Source organism: Pelecanus crispus, chromosome 3 (genome assembly GCF_030463565.1).
Source record: "Pelecanus crispus isolate bPelCri1 chromosome 3, bPelCri1.pri, whole genome shotgun sequence".
Lineage (NCBI taxonomy): Eukaryota > Metazoa > Chordata > Aves > Pelecaniformes > Pelecanidae > Pelecanus > Pelecanus crispus.
This window is the reverse complement of record NC_134645.1, coordinates 101,799,538-101,821,433: the sequence shown is the minus strand read 5'-3', so window position 1 is coordinate 101,821,433 and position 21,896 is coordinate 101,799,538. Positions and strand designations below refer to the sequence as shown.

At 36.3% G+C, this 21,896-nt stretch overlaps 1 protein-coding gene across 1 annotated transcript in view; it reads right to left on the bottom strand.

Annotated features, from left to right (window-relative positions):
* The window catches only part of LOC104027713 (protein eyes shut homolog), a 961,671-nt gene that overhangs the window by 651,830 nt on the left and 287,945 nt on the right, over window positions 1–21,896 (bottom strand). Inside the window, exon 15 of the mRNA XM_075707654.1 lies at window positions 2,005–2,127. Within this exon, the coding sequence (XP_075563769.1) occupies window positions 2,005–2,127 (123 nt within the window). The remainder of the gene's footprint in view (window positions 1–2,004; window positions 2,128–21,896) is intronic.

The window sequence follows — 21,896 nt, the reverse complement described above, 5'->3', positions numbered from 1 at the left end:
AGGACAATGTGTGCTAATTTACATAGCAAGCGAGGCTAATTAGAATATAGTTAACCAATAGCAGATAGGATGGTAATTACTAACCAATCATCATAAAAAGGATAATTACTAACTCTGTAAGTTTTGTGTATAATCAAGGCACAGAAAGTCTCATCCAGTGTGCTAGCTTTGTGGAATTACCACCTAGCACCCACCTCTGCACAAAAATGAAATAAAATTGATGTCTCGACTCAGTGTGTGAATTGGATTGTTGCACACCGGGTAATAAACTCCTTTTGTGAGACAAAATTATGTAGATATAAGAATTTAAACAAATACTTCAATAAAATAAGACCTCACCAAGAATTATTACAAGTAACAGCAAAAAACTTTATATTTTGATAAATAATAATAAAATAATCCAACCATAGAACAAGATCATAGAATCATTTAGGTTGGAAAAGACCTTTAAGATCATCCAGTCCAACCATTAACCTAACACTACCATGTCCACCACTAAACCAATTAAGGATAGAGTAATAACTTCATGTTTCCTGGCTTCGTGGCTGGATTATTTTTTAATGAAAGTAAAAACTAGGAATCATTAAGGTTGGAAAGGATCTCTAAGATCATCAGTCCAACCATCAACCCAACACCACCATGCCCACTAAACCATGTCCCAAAGTGCCGTATCTACCCGGTTTTTGAACACTTCCAGGAATGGTGACTCCACCACCTCTCTGGGCAGCCTGTTCCAATGCTTGACTACCCTTTCCGTGAAGAAATTTTTCCCTAATATCCAATCTAAGCCTCCCCTGGCACAGCTTTACGTCATTTCCTCTCACCCTATTGCTAACTACATGGGAGAAGAGACCAACACCCACCTCACTACAACCTCCTTTCAGGTAGTTGTAGAGAGTGATAAGGTCTCCCCTCAGCCTCCTCTTCTCCAGGCTAAACAACCCCAGTTCCCTCAGCCGCTCCTCATAAGGCCTGTGCTCCACACCCTTCACCAGCTTTGTTGCCCTTCTCTGGACACGCTCCAGCACCTCAATGTCTTTCTTGTATTGAGGGGCCCAAAACAGAGCACAGTATTTGAGGTGCGGCCTCACCAGTGCTGAGTACAGGGGGACAATCACCTCCCTGCTCCTGCTGGCCACACTATTCCTGATAGAAGCCAGATACAGCATTTCATTATGTTACAGACACAAATGCTACATCTATTAAATTATAGATTATTACATCTAAATGGATGCCTACATTAGGACATAGAGCAACAATTTAAGAGGTGTGGAGTCTACTCAAGATCTGAATTCCTCTGGTTGCCTGTGTCCTCCCTGACTATTGATAGAGACTCTAGAGTCATCCTATTCGTGTTTTAGGAGCCCTGTTGAAGTCCCTGCAGTTACACAGGATGGATCTGGGCTGCAGAGCTGACCTGCCACTCAGGCAATTCCTACTGTGCTTGATTATTTCATCATAGAGGTGATGAAAAAGATCTGATTTTTTTTTTTTTTTTTTAACACAGTAATCTGGAATTACCATGACAGCATGCTGTCGTAACCAAACTAATTTTAATCTAGTCAGACTCTTTACTAATGACAATGACCTGGAGGGTAGGTTTAAGCATGAGTAGTTAAACCTTCCCAGGATCTTGGATGTATATTTGGCAGTTGAGGCCCTTGTTACTGCAGCCTTATTGTTACAGGAAGCATAAAGCAGATAAATTAAGGCCAACTTGCACATGGCTTGGAGTTGCAATCACATCAGTGTAAGACAGACGCCCTGTCTAAAATAGTATAAAGTAAGAGTTACTGGAGTGGAAATAGTCCCTTGTAGTCAGTATTTTTTACAGCTGAATACTCTTACACAGCCAAGTGCTTTTGTGTGCCAGGAAACAAAAGTTGCTTCTGCCTGAATCAGAGGCATACTGCTAAATTATATCTATTGCTACTTTTGAATAACCTTCTTTTCTGTGCTTTAGGACTAACTTAACCATGTTAAACAACACTCCTTTGAACCCACCTATAAAACCAGGTGCACAGAAACAAAGGTAACCACCCGGTATGTCTTTACAGATGCTGGAGGCTCCACATGGTTTTGACAGGCAGGCAGCAACATCTGCTTCACAAAACTGACCAGTAAAACCTGATGAAAAATAGAGTAACAGAAGACATAAAAACTTTATTATCACATTCAGTCTGAGAAAACAGACAAGTGAGAGACCAATTTTACTAAATACTTTTGTGTTCTTTACTTATATTTCAAAATTTTGTTTAGGATAGAGTAAAATATTCCTGTTTCTTAGAAAGTTACCGTTTCATATACAAAGCAATTGTAACTTGGAACAAAAGAACTGTGTGATAAAGCCATGCTTGTAATAATAACAGAAACCATTCAAGATACAATGGGTATTCAAGAGAATTTGATAGAATGTCAATTTCTTCAAGTGATTTTATGCAGATATTCCTATTTTTATTGAAATATCAATAAGCACACTGTTGATAAAAGCCTTCTCATTTTTAATGTGGTGTTCTGTACACCACATTAAGAAAACATCCTATGTTCCCAAGCCAAAAAAGAAAATTGTCCCAATACATTCTATTACAAAGCAGCTATTGCAAGATCTGACAGGTTTGGCAGCTTATTGATATTGATTTTTTGAACCAGTTAATTTATAGTTAATAAGAAACCTAATCTGGTGAAACACTGAGCATCTGTGTTTCCCACTGAGGGCTACGTATGCACAAAATTTAAAAAAGAAATTCAATGATAAAATATGAATTTACATTTTACGCTTAGGGTATATTGGCCATGGTATTACAGTTTCTGAAGCCATCATCCAGCAATAAAATCACATGGTTCTTTGATGACCGCACCTTTGTTTTAGAACATACACAATAAATACTTGCAAGTAGATATTCTTTGTTTCGCTGAAAAATAGTTGTTTTCAAACCAAATAAATATTTTGTAATTAATTGATATAAAGCAATTAAAAAATAAATCATTGTGTGTGGAGCTAGGATCCAAGTGCTGAATATAAATGCCAGGTTTCAAACCTTAGACATTTTTGTTGTAACTTTTGTCATAAAAAAATCAGTGAGTTAAAGTATAAGAAGTATAGTTTTCTGTTTTCCTATTAACCGAGCACTTAAAAAGTTTCTAAAGATTTTTAGATACTTGCAAAAATAATGTTCCTGCAAAGATCAAAAGAGACTGGACCAATTTGTTATAATTTTACAATTACAGCATGAAAAGCCACTAAAGACTTAAACCAGAGATTTGGTTCAGTGAGCTAAATATAATTAATTCCAATGTCTTACAAACTTGGATACCAAGTCTGGCTGAAGATCTGAACTTCACATTTCATTTTAAAAAAGATTTATAAAGGAATGTCATGCTTCAGTAGCATAGGTATTTCCAGAACAGATTGTAGTGTGACATTGAGTTGCCCCATATCTGACCTTGTGTTCATCAATGTTTAACACAACATGGAGAAAAAGGAGGAATCTTTGGTCAAAGATGTTCAAACAAATCTATATTCCTACAGTGTACTGTGATACCTTTAAAAACTAAGCATAACCCTGTTTTTATGGCATTTATTAAGTGCAGATCCAAAGTAATCAATTATTACAAAATTTTAAAAGTTCATTCCTGCTTGGGCCTAGTTTAGAATAGTCTTCAAATTAAAGGAGATGTAAACTATGTCCTTAGGGCACATCTGAAGAGCTCCTGATCTGGAAGATTTTTTAGTTTTTGAACAGCTGGTTAGATGAAGAAAGACAGCAATTTCTGACCATCAGGGTAAATTACTGAAACATGCTGGGCTTTAGAAATCCTGGCTTGTATAACAACCCTTTGAGGCATAAATACAAGACAATGCATATTAAAAGAGCCCTACACATGCAGTCACTATTGTTTCTAAATCAGTAGATACAGAAAAGTGTCTTCAAGCTATGTTTCTATTCTGTCCTAAACACCAGCTGTGTAATGTTCTCACACAGCTGAAGTTTTCCTCCCTGTTGACTGCTATTAAAAATTTAGGCATCTCTCTCATTTTTGCCTTTGTAAATAGCTGTTAACGTCTGCTTACTGAAGTACTACATAAAACTAATATAGAAATTTATGATAAAGAGGTAAAATTGAAACATTAATCAACGATGATAACAGTTATACACAGATATGTATAACTGTTATATGTGGCTATGTGACTGTCTTCCAAGTGGAGATACTGAGTATAGAAAAAAAAAGTTATTTTTTTGTTTGACAAACTAAAAATAAACATTCATGATAAATTTATAGATTGATGATAAAGATCTTAATCTGTATATGCTTTTATTTCTGTGTTTTTAATTAATTATCAGCGTATTGCAGCATGGACAAATATATCTGAAGTTACTATACTAAGTTGAAGAACAAAGGGTGGTGGTTTCAGGGCCCAATTTTAATATTAAACATATGGTTTTGTATAAAGTTTCTCATCAAAACAGATTCAGCAGCAGTACTTAATAATATACTATTTCCCATGAAAAGAAATGAGCAAGTGTTGGTTTATTTTTCTGCTACAGTCAGTCAGAAGATACTTCATGAATTTAGATAATGGAAATTTGGCAGCAGAGTATTTAAAATATTTTTTTCAGAAATGCTGCATTTACATTTTTCAGACATTTCTTTCTGACAAACCCAAATGCCTCATGACAAAAGTGATTTTTGCTAGGCAGACTGTGACACTTAAACTCTCCAGGGAGATCATTGCATTGTGAACCATTCTGACATAGTCCAGCCACACAGTGATTTACGGCAATTTCACTACGTGGCTCCTTATATTCTGGATGGCAGGTACATCTGAAGCTATTAACTGGAACCTCACATTGAGGGTTATTGTCAGGGCCAGCAGGATTTGATATGCATTCATTCACTTTTATTAAACAAATACTACTTCTGGGGAAAAAGTTATATGGTTCCTGTTAATATTACAGCTGGGAAAAACTTAAAACAGACTGAAGGAAACAAATGTCAGAATTTAATATATTCATTTAGAACCTGGACAGTATTTTCATTGTCATTAAGATTCTTACATACTAATGGGTTGCTAATTTCTCCTTATTTGCAGTGGATGTGATAATAATAACATACAAGCCATTTTATTAATTTTGTTTTTGAGATAGAGTGATTGTTACTGTTTTTGTTATTCAACACCTATCATAATGAAATCCTACTTTTGCTTGGGTCCTGTAGAATTTCAAATATAAAAATTGTACTTATTGCAAAAATTATACAAAATGTAAAAATTGTAAAGAATATGCAACTAATAATAGCATAGTTGAACAAAATAGAGAAAGGGTAATAAAGAGGATGAACAACAGGGAAAACAAATGTTGCTGTTCCCTCAGACAATGCAACAGAAAAGTGTTCTGTTGTGACCATCTGCTCTAATAAATACATGTGACTCTTGTATTGAAGTAACCAGTCACAACTATAAAAGACACAGTGGAAGTTGCAATTTTCTCTGTTGTATTCTATGTTGTATAGGGTTTGTGGAACTCACAGATCCAACCCCACTAATTCTCAGTAAAGACAATTTGAACTTCAGCAATTAGATTAGAATAACAGAATTGCTCTCTAAAAGTTTTAAAACCATATTCTAAAATTAAAGAGACTGAGAAATGATGCACATGTGACTTTAAGAAAGCTTTTGTGTTCTCTGAGGACTGCTCATTTTCACAAGCAGACTTCCTGATCTAACAACAACTGCAATCTGAAAAATGGTATTCTGTTCCTGTGAGAAATTCAGTTGTCATTTTATTTCCCAGTCTAGCTCGGGGACAAGTCAAAACTTGTGTTTATGTACACATAATCTGAAAGAAAGATAAAACATGTTGTAAGAACATGATATTATGAGTATTTAGGGTGTTTGTACTTCAGTTACTTACTTACCTACATATTCCATTCCTGAAATAAATAGATAAATATTCTAAGACAAAATAATTTCAACAGGTTTACAATTTTCTGTCATTTAGGTTTGAAGTGAAGCCTTTCAACAGTTTTAAATCTTTTGCAAAGTTTTCTCAACTAAGTAGTAAGTGAAAAAAATAAAACTCCTAGGCCAAGTTTCAGTTTTTATCCCCTCATGTCAGCACTTTCTGATGAAATAACACTTCATTGGATATTCCTCAAAATGCTCTAGTGGCAGCTGAAAAGTCATCATTACAGCTTGGTTTGAGTTTTATATTATAATTTTCTGACAGGAAGGCTGAAAAAATATTTTTTCAGCAAAAACTTATATACATCATTTAAGCTCAATTTAGTCTGGAGAGGAATCTTAAATAGCAGTCAGTCCACCTTCTGCTTACCACTGACTCACTTTGAGATCAACAAATACATGTACATTTTTAAATATTCTTGACACCACAGAAGTTCTGCCTCCGTCGTATTAGGTTGTTTACTGTAAACACTAATGTGACAATGATGGCAAGCTGATGTAGCTGTCAGAGGCAAAAAAAAAGATTTAATCTAGGCTACAGATAATACCTTTTCTCCAAGATGGATTTGCTCTAAGACTGGGAACAAAGGAAGCTTGGTTGGCCTAGATCAATTCTGATTCAGATAGTTCCCAGGGGACAGACCTCACAGGTAGACCTTGCAGAGCTAGAAGCATACCATATATGAGCCTGAATCCACACGCCTTTCTGGCCCTCTTCTAGGCTTTTACTAAGCAATTACTGCTGTCCAACTTGTCCTAGTCACCTCCATGCTAGGGCAGAAATTCTTGGCACAGGTGCAGTAATTTCCCTTCACGGATATATTTTCAGGTGCTGCTCAACCCTGGAGATTCGCTTTTACTTATGCATGCTTCAGTTGTGCTCCTACACAGGAGAGTTAAAGGGCATCCATTTCATGAATGCAGTCCATTGTGGAATCAGACTGAAATTACAGGTTAGTGTGAACTCTGTGTACTGGAATGTAAGTTATCTGGCATATTTACAAATTAACATATTGTCAGATTAAACTGAGGTCTTTAACAGTAACAAGCTGCTCTCTAACAGTTTGGTCACTACTTATTAAACACCAGTGCTTTTCTGATAATAATCTTCATTCACCAATGTACTCTAGCATTATGGGTAATAATGACTTTTTTTCTGTGTTTCATGATCAAAATCTGAATACCTATAGCTCCATACAGAGGCACAAATCCTTTAGAGCAATAAATATTAACAGGCTTTGGGAGGTGGGTGATGGTTGGCGACACACACATTCCAGTCATGTCACGTGGTGACTCTGTATTGCAGGCCTACATCTTAACACCATATGTTAAAATACCATGTTCAGCTAGATTTAGTTTAATAATTATAATCAACTTTTATTATTCATATAGGGAATATGACGGCAAGGCAGAGCACAACCTCACTCACAAGCAATACAGTCCCACAGTACCAAAATGAGAAGAGCTGAGCAGGTCCAGTGCTGGTAACCAGGGTCTGCCACAGCCTAGTGATGACCAGACAGCCTGCAGTGACAACGCAGGCCTGAGATGAAGCGGGGAAGTCAAAGCCAGCAAGGCAAGGTCAGGTTGGCAGGAGCCTGCTGGTACGCTGACATATGGCAGGGAACTACATCACTTCTTGCACAAGCAGAACTCCTGACCGAGTGTCTCAGCAGGGAGATTCCCATTTTCCGCAACACCAGTACATTGCTGAATCCCATTCATCTTGAATTCTCTGGATCTGTTTTTGCAGATTACTGCCTGGTTGTTCCCAAATTGTATGTATTTGTTTATGACTGCCAAAGAAGATGCACCTTCGCTCAACTGAAACTTCCTTCTTTTCCAGACCATTACTAGAGTTTTTGCCTGTCTCTCTCCCAGATTGGTTCTGCAAGTTCAGTCACAGTGTTTCCAATTCCATAATCCAGGTCATTGATGAAGAACACTGATGAAGAACATCAGTGGACCCAAAACATTTCCAGTGAAATTCTTTTCCACACTGAATCACTACCATCTTTTTACTATTTTATTCCAGTGAATTACATGTTTAGTTATAGTTTCACTGAGACAGTGTTCCCTTGGTTTCCTTATAAGAAGGCTGATACACTCAAGATATATATCACCTACTTCTTCCTTATCCAGAAGGTTTATTACCACCTGAGAACAGAAATTGCAATGGTTTCACACATTTTGCTCTTGAGAAATCCATGTTACCTAGTGACTGATTGTCATCTTTTTGTTGGTTTCAGATACTTATAAATGGTTCATCTTTACATTTTCTCTAGTATTTTTTCAAGAATTCAAGTTAGACCTGACAGTTCTGTACTTCACCTCTGCTCTTTTCTACCTTTCTGTTATTTCACCTATCCACAAGCCAACACCTCTGGAATTCCTCTGAATCATTTTTAAATACCACAGCTGAAGTTGTGGCCAAACAGACTTTAAAGTGTGCATTTTCATCTAAGTTTTTCTAGATTATTCTTTTTTTTTTTTTTTTTTTTTTAATGGTAAAAGATCTTCCTTTTAGACAGTTCAATGTAGTTGACTTTTTTTCTTAAGGTCAAGCAAAAAGGATGTTGAAAACTTGTTGGCATTGTATGTCAACAACCTCGCCTCTCTGTTAGGAAGCAGATTGACACTTTCCTTTCTCTCTTCCAAAGAATTACCCAAATATCAGCTATATATTTCCTCCCATCTTTTTTTCTTTTTAAAAGGAGTGACTTCATAAATGCTGCTGCTAGTGATCTTCAAATTTCTCTGTAAGATCTCTGACCTTTCTGTCACTTTCTTTCTCTTCATTCTCCCCCTGTCTAGAATTTCTTTCTGCCAGTGAGGGCTAATGAGTGCATCAATTCTCTCTTAGCAGCCTGACTTGAATGACCATTTTTACTGCTTTGGACAAGCTGGACCTTAAGCCATACAGTTTAATGAGGAGATATAAGACAACTATTACTCTACAGTGTTTTTCTTTTAATAAAACCCTCTCAAACCTAGGAAAAGGGCCACAAAGGCTAAATACATCTTCCAATACTGTAGGAACATTTTTGTCGGTTCCACTAAAAGATAGATTAGACCTAGACAAAAAGGATTAAGTAAGCATGGAGGCATACTCTATATATCTTACAGAAATACACCAGATGACTTATAACTATTACAACAGAAGTTTGATTACTGTACCACAGCAGGCAACTTCAGATTCTCTATTATTTACACTACAAAGCCACAGAATAAGTTTTTATTCTGACTGTGCTTGCTGTCTTGGAATGTGTCAGACTATCTTATAATTTCATGGTATGATGCGTTAGAACAGGACCTAATGCTATTTTACAACTGCAGAATAATATAGCCACAAAAGTAGAAAGGAAAAAGAAAAACCTTATGAAATAATAGCAGTTACCTATTTTCATTTTACCAGAAGGACTGCAAAGTGGTCAATGTCTGTGGCTTCTTTTGGGAGGATGTCAAGACATACTGAGAAGGTGATGTGTATCACAGTACATACCTTGTTTCTTATTGCCAACAGGTAATTTATTACCCTTTCCTATATAATCTCTTCTTGTAGTTTATATGCAAAAACTATGGCATTTGTAATTCCCTTATGCATAATGAAAAAATGAGAGTAAGAAATTGCCTAATAGAAATAGTTTTGATATTTCCATACAATTTTTTTTGTTGCATCATCTCATAGATCAGTCTAATATAATAACACTTAATGAAACATAACTACAGGACCTAAAAAATGGCAAAATTTCAGCAGATAATTAAAGCTACATTCTAGAGACATACTACTCTCCCTCATCTATAAAGGAGTGTCTGTACCTGCAACTTTGATATTTTTTAAAACAAATTATGTGTTAGGAGACCAAAATAAATATTTGAGTTATTTGTTTCCAAATCAGGCAAAACCACTTGGAATCAGAGAAAAAACAATACTACTAGTAGGTCAGTGTGTAACAGCTGGCCTCATCTGGGCCAGTGGCATTTTTTAAGCATAAAAAATAATAATATTTCACAGAAATAGATCAGTAATCTAACAGTAAAAAAAAAAAAAAAAATCTTACCACTCAAATGTTGCCATTTTAGTTAGAAAATAAAGAAATAACATGCCTTGATTCTCACCTGATTTAGAGCACCAGTAGCAAGATTAACTCAAATTAAAATGATGGTGCTCCACCAGTGAGAATACAGCAGCAGAGCCATATTTCTTCTTAAAAAAGAGGAAAATGAGGAAAGAAAAAAATCTTTAAAAGTTTTTTTCAGAATGCCTGTTTTGTAAAAGCATATTTCTTAGAGGACTTCCTGTTTGATTTTTTTCTCTCACTGACAGTTTACAGGTAGATTACACAGGAATATTTCTGGCTGTCTAGAATTGAAACAAAACGCAATCACCTCTTTCTCCTTATGTCCTTTTTTCAATGCTGATATATGCAACAGTCATGCTTTAATAGAATATAAAGGGGGTGGCTTATGTTTTGAGGGTTCTTTTTCCTTCTTTGTGTTCTTTGATGCTTCCTTTTAATTGAATTGATTTATAATTGCTTGCTGCTATTACTTATTTTAGCAATGTGTCTTATATATCCAACATCCATTCATTATTGATAGCCTTACCTTAATGTGTATCACCATCAAAAACTCTATTGTGTCTATTGTGCTAACCTATTTTTTTCTGAAACAGAACAGGAAGAGTTTCTAGTGGAAAGAATTAGGATTTAATGAGGAGAAATAGCTCTTTCATTCTCTCAGTAGAGTACACAATTAATTCAAACCAGCACCTCCTTAAAATCAGTAATGGAGACCGATGGAGAAAATTTACATAATTTTTTTTTGTGTCCTCAAAGCTTATATTTATTTGGCAGGTCTATATAATTTCCAAACATTTAATATTTCTTAGAAATAAATAGCTGTGAATTTCATAGAACCCAAATATATGTGATGAACTATGTTTTTATACAAAAGCAATAATAACAATATAAACAACAATAGTAATAATTAAAATATATTCTCTAACTTCTGATAATTACACAAAATATAACTGAGTTTAACATCTCTGAAAAAAAGATCAGTGAAATACGAAGGTCCCAGTAAAATCAGCACAAGCAGTGGGCAGTGTTGCTACACTCCATCAGTCACATCTCGGAGGCATTGCCTGCCTTTCAGAATTCATGTGACATGAATAAGGAGATAAGAGGATGAGCTGCCCTCCATAGTGTGATCTTACACTGGATTAAATAAAGAGCTCTCCAGTGCAATATTCTTACTTTAGAGATAAATCAGATTTGTTAAAGAAAGTAATTTCAATGACTTTAGGTAGAAGAGAATGGTTTCTGAAGTGCAACATATAGTTAAGTGTACGTTTCCTCAGGAGTGTAAAATTTTTTTAAAGTAAAATTCAGGAAGAAAAATAAGCCAATAAAAAAAAAATGTTAGCCTGCTATTCATGTCATTCATGGTATTAAGGTTGGCAGATAATACACAACCAAAATTTTGGGGTTGAACCATTTCTTAGAACTTGCTGTTAAGCAACCTCTTGGACAGAGAGAAAGCACATAGATATTACTTTTCATCCATCATATATTTTCTAGTTTATCTTTTGTAATTATTCAAGATAATATAAGATTCAAATATGATCCTTCATTTCTTATCAGATAAGAACACCATATGATACCAGAAAAGCTGGAGAAAAAACCCAGATTGCTTCTAGTAACAGATAAGTAGGGGAAAAAAAAAAAGAGGTAGGTGATTAGAAACCATAAAGCAACAGCTATAGACATTGCTGAAAGTCTGGCTAGGCAATTCTGTTAGCTGACAACATCAAGAATTTTGTACAATATTTTTACTCCTTACTAATGCAAATAGAGTCATAGAAAATGAAAACTAAACAAATGGTAATTATTTTTCAGTATATTGCAGGATCAGAAGTAGATTAGTTTGACAGTGAATTGTTGAAGGAAGTTATTTTAGAGAAGGGTAGGAAAGCGTAATGACAGAATAAAAACATAGATGAAGAATTAAATGAGTGCATGGAAATGTCAAAGGAAAAGAATAAATGCTGTCCAAAATAAGGAATGTCAATATTGCTGAAAAATTGGCAGTAGAAAAAAGACCATTCTGGTTTTGTCCATTTAAATACACTCCAGATTTTTTTTTTTTTTTTAAAGCAGAGATTGCCAAAAAACATAGCAGAACATAATTCCAAAACCTTTAGATGCTTGATTAGAAATTTGAATGTATTTAGGCATGTATTGGACAAATCACTTATTAGTTATCTACTTTCCAGAAATAGAAGTTTTGGACTAAACAATTCTTAAACATATAAAACAAACGCATAGAAGTTATGTTTAGTAGACACAGCATACTAACTTCAGAGAAGTACCATGGGTTGATAATCACTTTAAATTCTTTACAAATATGATTTCAAGTGTACTGACCAAAATTTTAGGTGTCTATAGCTGTTTTCTGGAAAAGGATGTCTGAAAAGAAATGTTATTTTAATTTCTAATATTAGAAACAGAAGAAGACAGAGAGGAGCCAGAGACTGCATCATGTGCAGGACTGAGCAGAGCAATGGGTAGACTAAAACTCAAGATTCAGAAGTCTGTAAAATAAGGAAATCTAACAGAAAAAAATGATGGAAAACTATGAATGTGAGTGTTGGTGTGTGTGTTTATACACCCCTGTACCTCACCCCATACGCATATAAACATTTTTTTGGTAAGGCAAAAGTATGAGTGTTCCTGCTTACTAACAAAGCTTCATTTCTCAACGTTCATAGAATCATCTAGGTTGGAAAAGACCTTTAAGATCATCCAGTCCAACCATTAACCTACACTACCAAACGTTATGGAATTTCAAAGTCAGATGTATACATTACTGCCTTAATTTTCCTTTAAGGAACTGTTGTGCATAGCTGTTTTGTGAAGCATTGTCCAGGGTAAGTTTGGGGGAGGCATATTGAGACAAAGTATTATAATATAAAAATATTCATAACATCATCTCTGATCATGTCTGCCACCCTCTGGCCACCTATGTCTGACAATGTAGAAGGGAAATGAGGAGTTACTCATTATTAGAATAATAGAATAGTTTGGGTTGGAAGGGACCTTTAAAGGTCATCTTGTCCAACTCCCACTACAATGAGCAGGGACATCTTCAACTAGATCAGGTTGCTCAGAGCCCCGTCTAACCTGACCTTGAATGTATCCATGGATGGGACATCTACCACCTCTCTGGGCAACCTGTTCTAGTGTTTCACTACCCTCATTGTAAAAAATTTCTTCCTTGCATCTAGTCTAAATCTACCCTCTTTTAGTTTAAAACCATTACTCCTTGTCCTATTGCAAATGGCCTTACCAAAAAGTCTGTCCCCAACTTTCTTATAAGTCCCCTTTAAGTACTGAAAGGCTGCAGTAAGGAGCCTTCTCTTCTCCAGGCTGAAAAAACCCAACTCTCTCAGCCTGTCTTCATAGGAGAGATGTTCCATCCCACTGATCATCTCTGTGGCCCTCCTCTGGACCCACTCCAACAGGTCCATGTCTTTCCTGTGCTGAGGGCTCCAGAGCTGGACACAGTACTCCAGGTGGAGTATCAGGAGAGCAGAGCAGAGGGGCAGAATCAATTCTTTTGATGAAACCTAGGATATGGTTGGCCATCTGGGCTGTGAGCGCACATTGCCAGCTCATGTCCAGCTTTCCATCCCCCAGTACCGCCAAGTCCTTCTCCACAGGGCTGGTCTCAATATTCTTCTAGTCCCTGCATGCTTAGAGCTGGCTTATGTGACAGAAGTAAACACTTTCATATACTTGGCTCTGTATTGTAACTGTAAATAGGCAGACTTACATTTAATAGTGCATTCAATTTAGGCTTTTTGTTAACAACTCGGTAAATTTGTGTTTGTTTCTCATTCTCTGAAATGGGGAACAAAGTTTCATTATCTCCAAGGTATGCTTTGAAAACAAAGTAAAATCTGTTAAAGACATAAAGTTTGGCACAAAAGTGAAATCTTGAAAAAATAATTTTAAAATATCCGTGGCCAAACAATCAATATGCACAGGTAGCTACTTTCTGCAGTCTTAGAAAAGTGTTGGTAACATTATGAGAGTAGTAAAACATGATTTTTTTAAAATACGGAATAGTAATTACCTACTCTACCATAGATTTTATACAGCATGCAATATTCTCCAGACAGTTCTTCACAGTGAAGGTGCTAATAAACAGCTTGAGTGCTCTTTTTCTGAGATCCCTCAGTGTCTTACCTTACTCCTTTTCTTTCTCACCAATGACAGTACCCTAAATAAGCCCAGATATCCTTCTACATGTAGTCAGTTGTCTATGCAGGTAATCTTGCATGCTTACACTTCCAGTTAGCATTATTTAACTTTTGTCCATGGTGACCTTGTTCTAAACATGCATATGGCAATGAAAGGTGTCTATTTTCTGCATAAATTATAGTTATAATGACATCTGTGCATGTCATTGACAAAAAGGATCATATGTACTGAAGAATGGGGGTGTGACATATCCCATTTTTAGGGTACATACTGGAAAAAACTGTGGGTTAGAAATCTGGAGCGGTTACACCTCAGATTCTTCTTGTCCACAGAGATTATATGAATACAAAAAACCCTTGATATTTCTCAGTTGCGAAAGAGAATTAAGTGGCTTTGTAGATCTGATTCATTTGTTTACCTGAGTAATAAACCTTAGGGGTTTTTCTTTGTTTTGGGTGATCTTATTAATTTCTTATTATATGTGAATAGACTCACTCTATCAGGAACAGGCACTTAAATATGGTAACATATTCCATTAATGTATCAGACAATAAGAAAAATGCAGAGATGCCAAATATAAGCAGCAAATGAAAAATTAGTCAACACTTAGGGAGTTAAATCCTTTACAGAGAGCATACTGGTGAATTGTGAAAAACAGCTATGATGGTTTTAACAGATCTTTAAAACAACTTTAATATTGAGAGAACAGATGATTCCATTCCATTCTGTTACTGCCATTAAAGTAGTTTTAGGAATGAATAGACTCAAGCTAAAGGTGCTAAAGGCTGTCATAGAGACAATTCTTCACCTGGGGAATTTGTAATGCATTATTGCAGTATTTCTCAAGACATCTACTGGTTTGTGTCTGCTTTTGTTAACAGTAACTCAATGTCTTATTATCCACTTTGAAATAAATAATGTTGTTTCTATTAGAAAAATGTCAAATTTTTAAGTCATCTGCTAGGGTTGGAGGATTGAATTGACATTATGAATGAGTTGTTAATCAATAGGGTTTTTTTTTCCTATATTTTTACCCTCATAAATGACAGCACATTTTTGGAAAAAAAGAGAGGAAGCCAGCAATTTTTTCTTGTTCTACTGCAGGAAAATTTCACTTACCACTGGCATGAAGCACTATACTGATAAAGATAGGAACAGAGGAAGAAAATTGGAAGACAAAGTAACTTAGTAAAGCTATTATACCTAGTAAGTTCAGATCCTTTCACAACAGTGAGAAATTTTCCATGTGCTCTGTTAATCATGTTTACTTTCTCTTCCTTCATCACAGCCTCCCTTAACATCAAACCCTTGTAAGAGACTTTTTAATGAACTTTGTGAAGTATCTTGCTCTTCTCATTCTCCCTTTCTTAGCTTTGTTTCCTATTTTCATCACAATGCTTTTGGATTCCATATTTTTCCTTCTCCTACACTTGGTGGCATGCTGCTTTAAGCTTCCTGGTATGTGCTGGTGTATAATGAATAGTTTTCAATGCCATCATGTGAATTTTCTTCTTCCTTCCCCATTTACTTCTTATCCTTTGTAAAAACTGTCTGTAATTAAAAGGTATAACTATTTCAAGAGATGTTTTTATACCATCATATCATTTCACCTCTTTTTAATTTACCAAAATTATACAAATTTCAGTCTTACAGTGCAAAAGCTCACTAAATGCTTATTTGTGTAAGAATAATACAATGAAATCTCACATAAGTAGAAATTGCAGAGTTTTGTTTGCTGTTATACATTTATGTCCACTTTTTAACAGATAATAAAGATTAGGTTTAAAAATGAAAATCATACTGTGCTTCTGGGAACAATATAAACAAATAGAAGGTACAGTTGCCAGTGTATTACAGAATACACAATTATGTATTACAACATAATGTACAGTTTGAATACCCAGTGTCTGTGCAATTACATGACCACTGCAGGAATGACCCACTGTGATCTTTTTTACCAGTATTTTTATTCACATAAATGTTGTTGAAGTGCAGATTTTCCTTTGCATGGAACCTGTATATTAAGGTTTGTATTACAACTAAAAACATGTATGGCAACTTAAACCAAAAGTATGACAATTACAAGCGTGGAAACTTAAAACTTCACTGCACTGTCATCTTGTTATTCTACTGAAAATAACGAAAAAAGGGAGAGGTATATATATCTCGAAATTTGATTTACATATATAAACATATACCATACATTAGTATTTTAACTGCCCATTCTCTATTTGGCTTAAAAGCAGAATAATGTTGCACTACAAAATTGTTACAATTCTTCTGACATTGAAAAGATAGACAACATCAGTTTGTCTGTTTTTTCTTTTGCCTTAACATTTATAGCTTTTCATTTTGTAAGCAACAAGCAGCAACGTCACTGCAGTTGCCTACAACTGAATGACTGAACTAAATATATAAATAAGACAAAAGTGTTTGGCAGAATTAATTTATATAAATTTATCTGTGTTCTTAAAAAAGAAAAGTACAGCCTACATTAAAAACAAAGTTTGTTGAGCCTATTGAGGTGTCATTAGCAAATGTACAACCTGTTACTCAATTCCTAGAACTGTCTTTAAAGAACTGTATTGCTTTTTAAAGTGTGTCCTCCATTAAGTTTATGAACAAGAGAGTTATTTATCAAGTTGTCGTGGTTTAGCCCCAGCCAGCAACAAAGCGCCACACAGCTGCTTGCTCACTCCCCCTACCCCGATGGGATGGGGGAGAGAATCAGAGGAGTAAGAGTGAGAAACACTCCTGGGTTGAGATAAGAACAGTTTAATAATTGAAATAAAGTAAAATAGTAATGATAATAACAACAATACAATAATTATAATAATAATAATATACAAAGCAAGTGATGCACAATGCAATTGCTCACCACCCGCTGATCGATACCTGGACAGTTCCTGAGCAGCGATCGCTGCTCCCCGGCCAACCCCCTCCAGTTTATATACTGAGCATGACGTCATATGGTATGGAATAGCCCTTTGGTCAGTTTGGATCAACTCTTCTGGCTGTGCCCCCTCCCAGTTTCTTGTGCACCTGGCAGAGCATGGGAAGCTGAAAAGTCCTTGACTAGCATAAGCAGTACTCAGCAACAACTAAAAACATCAGCGTGTTATCAACATTCTTCTCCTACTAAATCCAAACCACAGCACTGTGCCTGCTACTGCAGATGAGACCAAACTGGGTGGGAGTGTCGATCTGCTGGAGGGTAGGATGGCCCTGCAGAGGGACCTGGACAGGCTGGACCAATGGGCCGAGGCCAACTGCATGAGGTTTAACAAGGCCAAGTGCCGGGTCCTGCACTTGGATCACAACAACCCCATGCAACGCTACAGGCTTGGGGAAGAGTGGCTGGAAAGCTGCCTGGCTGAAAAGGACCTGGGGGTGCTGGTTGACAGCAGCTGAACATGAGCCAGCAGTGTGCCCAGGTGGCCAAGAAGGCCAACAGCATCCTGGCTTGTATCAGGAATAGTGTGGCCAGCAGGAGCAGGGAGGTGATTGTCCCCCTGTACTCGGCGCTGGTGGGGCCGCACCTGGAATCCTGTGTCCAGTTTTGGGCCCCTCAATACAAGAAAGACATTGAGGTGCTGGAACGTGCTCAGAGAAGGGCAACGAAGCTGGTGAAGGGTCTGGAGCACAGGCCTTATGAGGAGCGGCTGAGGGAACTGGGATTGTTTAGCCTGGAGAAGAGGAGGCTGAGGGGAGACCTTACCGCTCTCTACAACTACCTGAAAGGAGGTTGTAGTGAGGTGGGTGTTGGTCTCTTCTCCCACGTAGTTAGCAATAGGGTGAGAGGAAATGGCAGGTTTAGGTTGGAAGTTAGGAAAAATTTCTTCACGGAAAGGGTAGTCAAGCATTGGAACAGGCTGCCCAGAGAGGTGGTGCAAAAGCAGTCACTCTCCACCTCCCACCAGTCTCTGAGCAACAGCTACTTTAGAAAAACTCTCCCTCAGGTTTTATTGCTGAGCACAACGTCCTATGGTATGGGATGTCCCTTTGGTTGTTGGGGTCAACTGTCCCAGCTGTGTCCCCTCCCAGCCACTTGCCCACCCCCAGCCTACTCACTGGTGGGGCAAAGTGAGATACAGAGAAGGCCTTAATGCTGTGTAAGCACTGTTCAACAACAGCTAAAACACCCCTGTGTGAACAGCACTGCTTTGGTCACAAATCTGAAAAACAGCACCATATGGGTTTCTATGAAGAAAATTAACTCCATTCCAACCAGACCCATTACACGGAGTCAATCAATTCTTTGTTTTGGAGGAATACCCATTAATGACTTATATTTTTTTAGTCTTTTTTTTTTTTGAGTGTTTCTGTTCTGATGATGAGCAGGTCAGGGGCTCTTTTTAATGATATCTTTCTCAATTCCAAATAATGAATAATAGTGGGTTGTTTTGTTTTGTTTTGTTTTGTTTTTCCTTAATGAAACAATGACAGAGAAAAAAGAATAAGATACTGAAGGTAAAGGCGGACAATTTTTTTCACATTTTCAGGATCCAAGCCTGCTGGGTGGTATGGGTGATGTTCTGTGCAGAAAGGACGGGTTACACATTTGCTTTCTAGAATCTGTCCTGGGTCCCCAAATGGGGCATTCTTGCTTAGCCTTGTTATTGTCTTCCCTCTGGCATTCTCCTAGGTTGAGGCTAGGACTGATCAGCATTCTTCTGTTGTATTACCATACTTAATTTTGTCTGATGTTTTTGCTGATACATGCACAAAATTCTGGTAACCACACTCCTATAGTAATGCATGAGTTTCATGAGGACATAATGATTTATTCAATATATTATTTCATACATCTTAGAAAGCTAAACTAAATGGCACCCTTTCCTGTACCAGACTTAAACAGTATGATGTAAACGTTACTGGGGAGGAGAGAGGAAGGACAGGTTAACCATTACACTGCAGAGTGAAAAAGCGAAGAATGGCCTGGGAAGATTATTTTTTCTACTTCCTTATTTTGAAAATACTTTAGAATACTTCTGGGTTGGTTTTTTTTTTCTTTATTAAAGAAGGCTGTCATAACTTGTGCCAATTTTAGAATTGTCACTTTTTTCTGGCAGGCCTTTTATGACTAAAATATTACACATAATGTAACAAACAATTAAAGTCTTTAACTAACTTTGTAAAGGCTTCCATGAAAAAGTGAAATGAACGATCACATCTTCTATGGTAGCAAATGGCTGGGTGTTCTCAGGAAGCTCACTATTAGAAAAACATCTAAATATAGCAAGATTCTCAAAAACACAGAAGAATTACTAGAGTTACTAAAAATATATTTAACATTTCACAAATATTAGAGAAAAATTAATGCTGGTGTATGGATCATCTATAAACGTAAGGAGGAACTCCTGGGAAGGACCCCTAATGATGTTCACTGTCACTCATTGCTTCCAGGTAATGCTTTTGTAAGAGTCAGGTATGTGGCAGATCCTGGGGAGCCATCTGCATCACCGCTGCTTCTCCAACAGCTCTGACTATCAGTGACTATCCTGGATGAAGAGTCAACACTGATATCTCATGGATGTGACTGCCCACAGAAGCTTCAGTATAAAGACTTTACAAAAGAGCTAATATCATGTGAATTTTAACCTCTATTTCCCTAAAATATTGAGTCCACTAAAAACTGCCTTCAAGCAGTTCTGTACTCTTTTGCTGTATGAATACTCAAAGCATATTCTGTAATTGGTAGTCTGCTGAATAGCATTTCTACAGCTAATTAGAGGGAGTTGTTTAGAAAGAATGCTATCCCAGTATAAGTTAGGATGTTAGAGGTGTATGAAAAATATATGACTTACAAATTGTATAAATGAATTGTAACTTGGAATAAGAATTTGGTAATAAGAATTTTAAACTACCCATCAGGTAATCTTTTTTGTAAACTGAACAGTTTCATGTTAAAAATGCTAGACTTTCTTATCAGGCAACACTGAAATCAAAGCAAAAAAAAAATCATTACAAATTCTATATTAAAGAGTGACTGTGCAGCAGCAGTGTGAAGGACTGAATGATTTCCTAAAGATTTCCCATCTGTAATCTTGATGATTCACTTTATTTTTTGAGACACAGCATGCAACTCTTTTTCCTAAGGCCTCTTCCTGGAGTGAAAACTTTCATGTATAAGCTTCTACTTCATAATAAGGGTTGCCAGAAAGGTTTGAAAGAAAGTACAGTCTTATTTCATGGTACAGTAAACTTTAATAATAGCGAACCTCCTGAAAAGGAAGAATTTGATTTACAATTTTTCTGTGTGTGAGTTTACTCTTAATCAGAAGTACTGCTCCTTTGATTCAGTGTATTAAGTTGAACAAAAATTGATTCTAGGTTGAATCCATCAATCCAAACATCTCAGCTGTCAGGATTTTCTGCTTCAAAATCAGTCTACTTTAGCAGTCATGCTAATCATCCACTAATCCCACTGAAAAAAGAAATATTTATGTATTCAGTTAAGTGTAGCAAAGATAATATATCACTGAGGCATGACTGGGGATGGGAAAGAAGCTGTGTAGTAGATGTAAGGTTTTGTAAAAGACAAAAACATAAGAACATCCTGTAAGAACCTAAGAAACACCCTGTGTGGTCAGTGCAATTGTGCATCTAGAACTGTCTGAGAGAGGAAGAAGGCTATTTAGGGAGAGCATATTAGCTTAGCCACTTCCAGCAGTTTGTTCCCTTTGAAACCTCCAAGCATTCAGGTGTATTATAGAGGTCACAGGATCCTTTAGTATCCCGTTTCAGCCTTTTTGGTTGTGAATTTGTCTAATCCCTTACCAAACCTTCTAAATAAATCCTCTAGCTACTTCACAGTCTGTGGTAACAAATCAAGAAATGTAATGTCATCTGTTAAAAGTTCTTTTATGTGTTTTAGTGCAAAATCCCATTAGGTTCAAGTGCCTTTTTCCTTCTTGTGAACAGATTTCAGTGAACAACAGTTCTGCTTTCAGCTTAGCCTCTGCTTTCATGATTTTGTTTCTAAGCTTCCTCTCTTTCTGTCATGCTTTTCTTCTACAAACTTAAAGGGACCTTGCTGTGGTCTAAGCAGTTGCTCTATTCCATTAACCACTTTTGTTGCCTTTCTGAATACATTCTACAAATCCAGCACCTTCTAGATTAACATTTCCTCAAATATCAGATTACCCAGCGAGAAGTTATAAACTTCACTTCTTCCTCAAACTGCGCTTCTCTACTTTACGATTTCAAGGCAAGGTTTCCAGGTGACAGACTACTGTTGTAATTAACTTTTTACTGCACCACTATAGTGCTTGTTTTTCATTTTGTTTCTCCCCTTGTTAAAATTCAGTGTAGATACGAAGGCATTTCCTAGTGGAAGGCTAGATTAACACATGGCAAAAAATGATATTTGAGAAGTTTTTAAATACTCATACAAATTCTGGATTTGGAAAAGCATTGCATATAAACAAACACTTTTTTTTTTTTTCAGCTACAAAGTTGATTGAGAAAAGATGACACCCTAATGAAGATTATGGAAAACTTTTTGATATGACCGAAATGCTTGCAGTCTTTAAGACTGTGTGTGTAGGCACAGGTAGTTCAACTTAAAATTCAACTTAAATTATTACATTTGTGATGTATACATAAAATTGGGCAAAGATTCCTTGTTTAGTAATAGAATCACAAGATAATTTATGTTGGAAGTT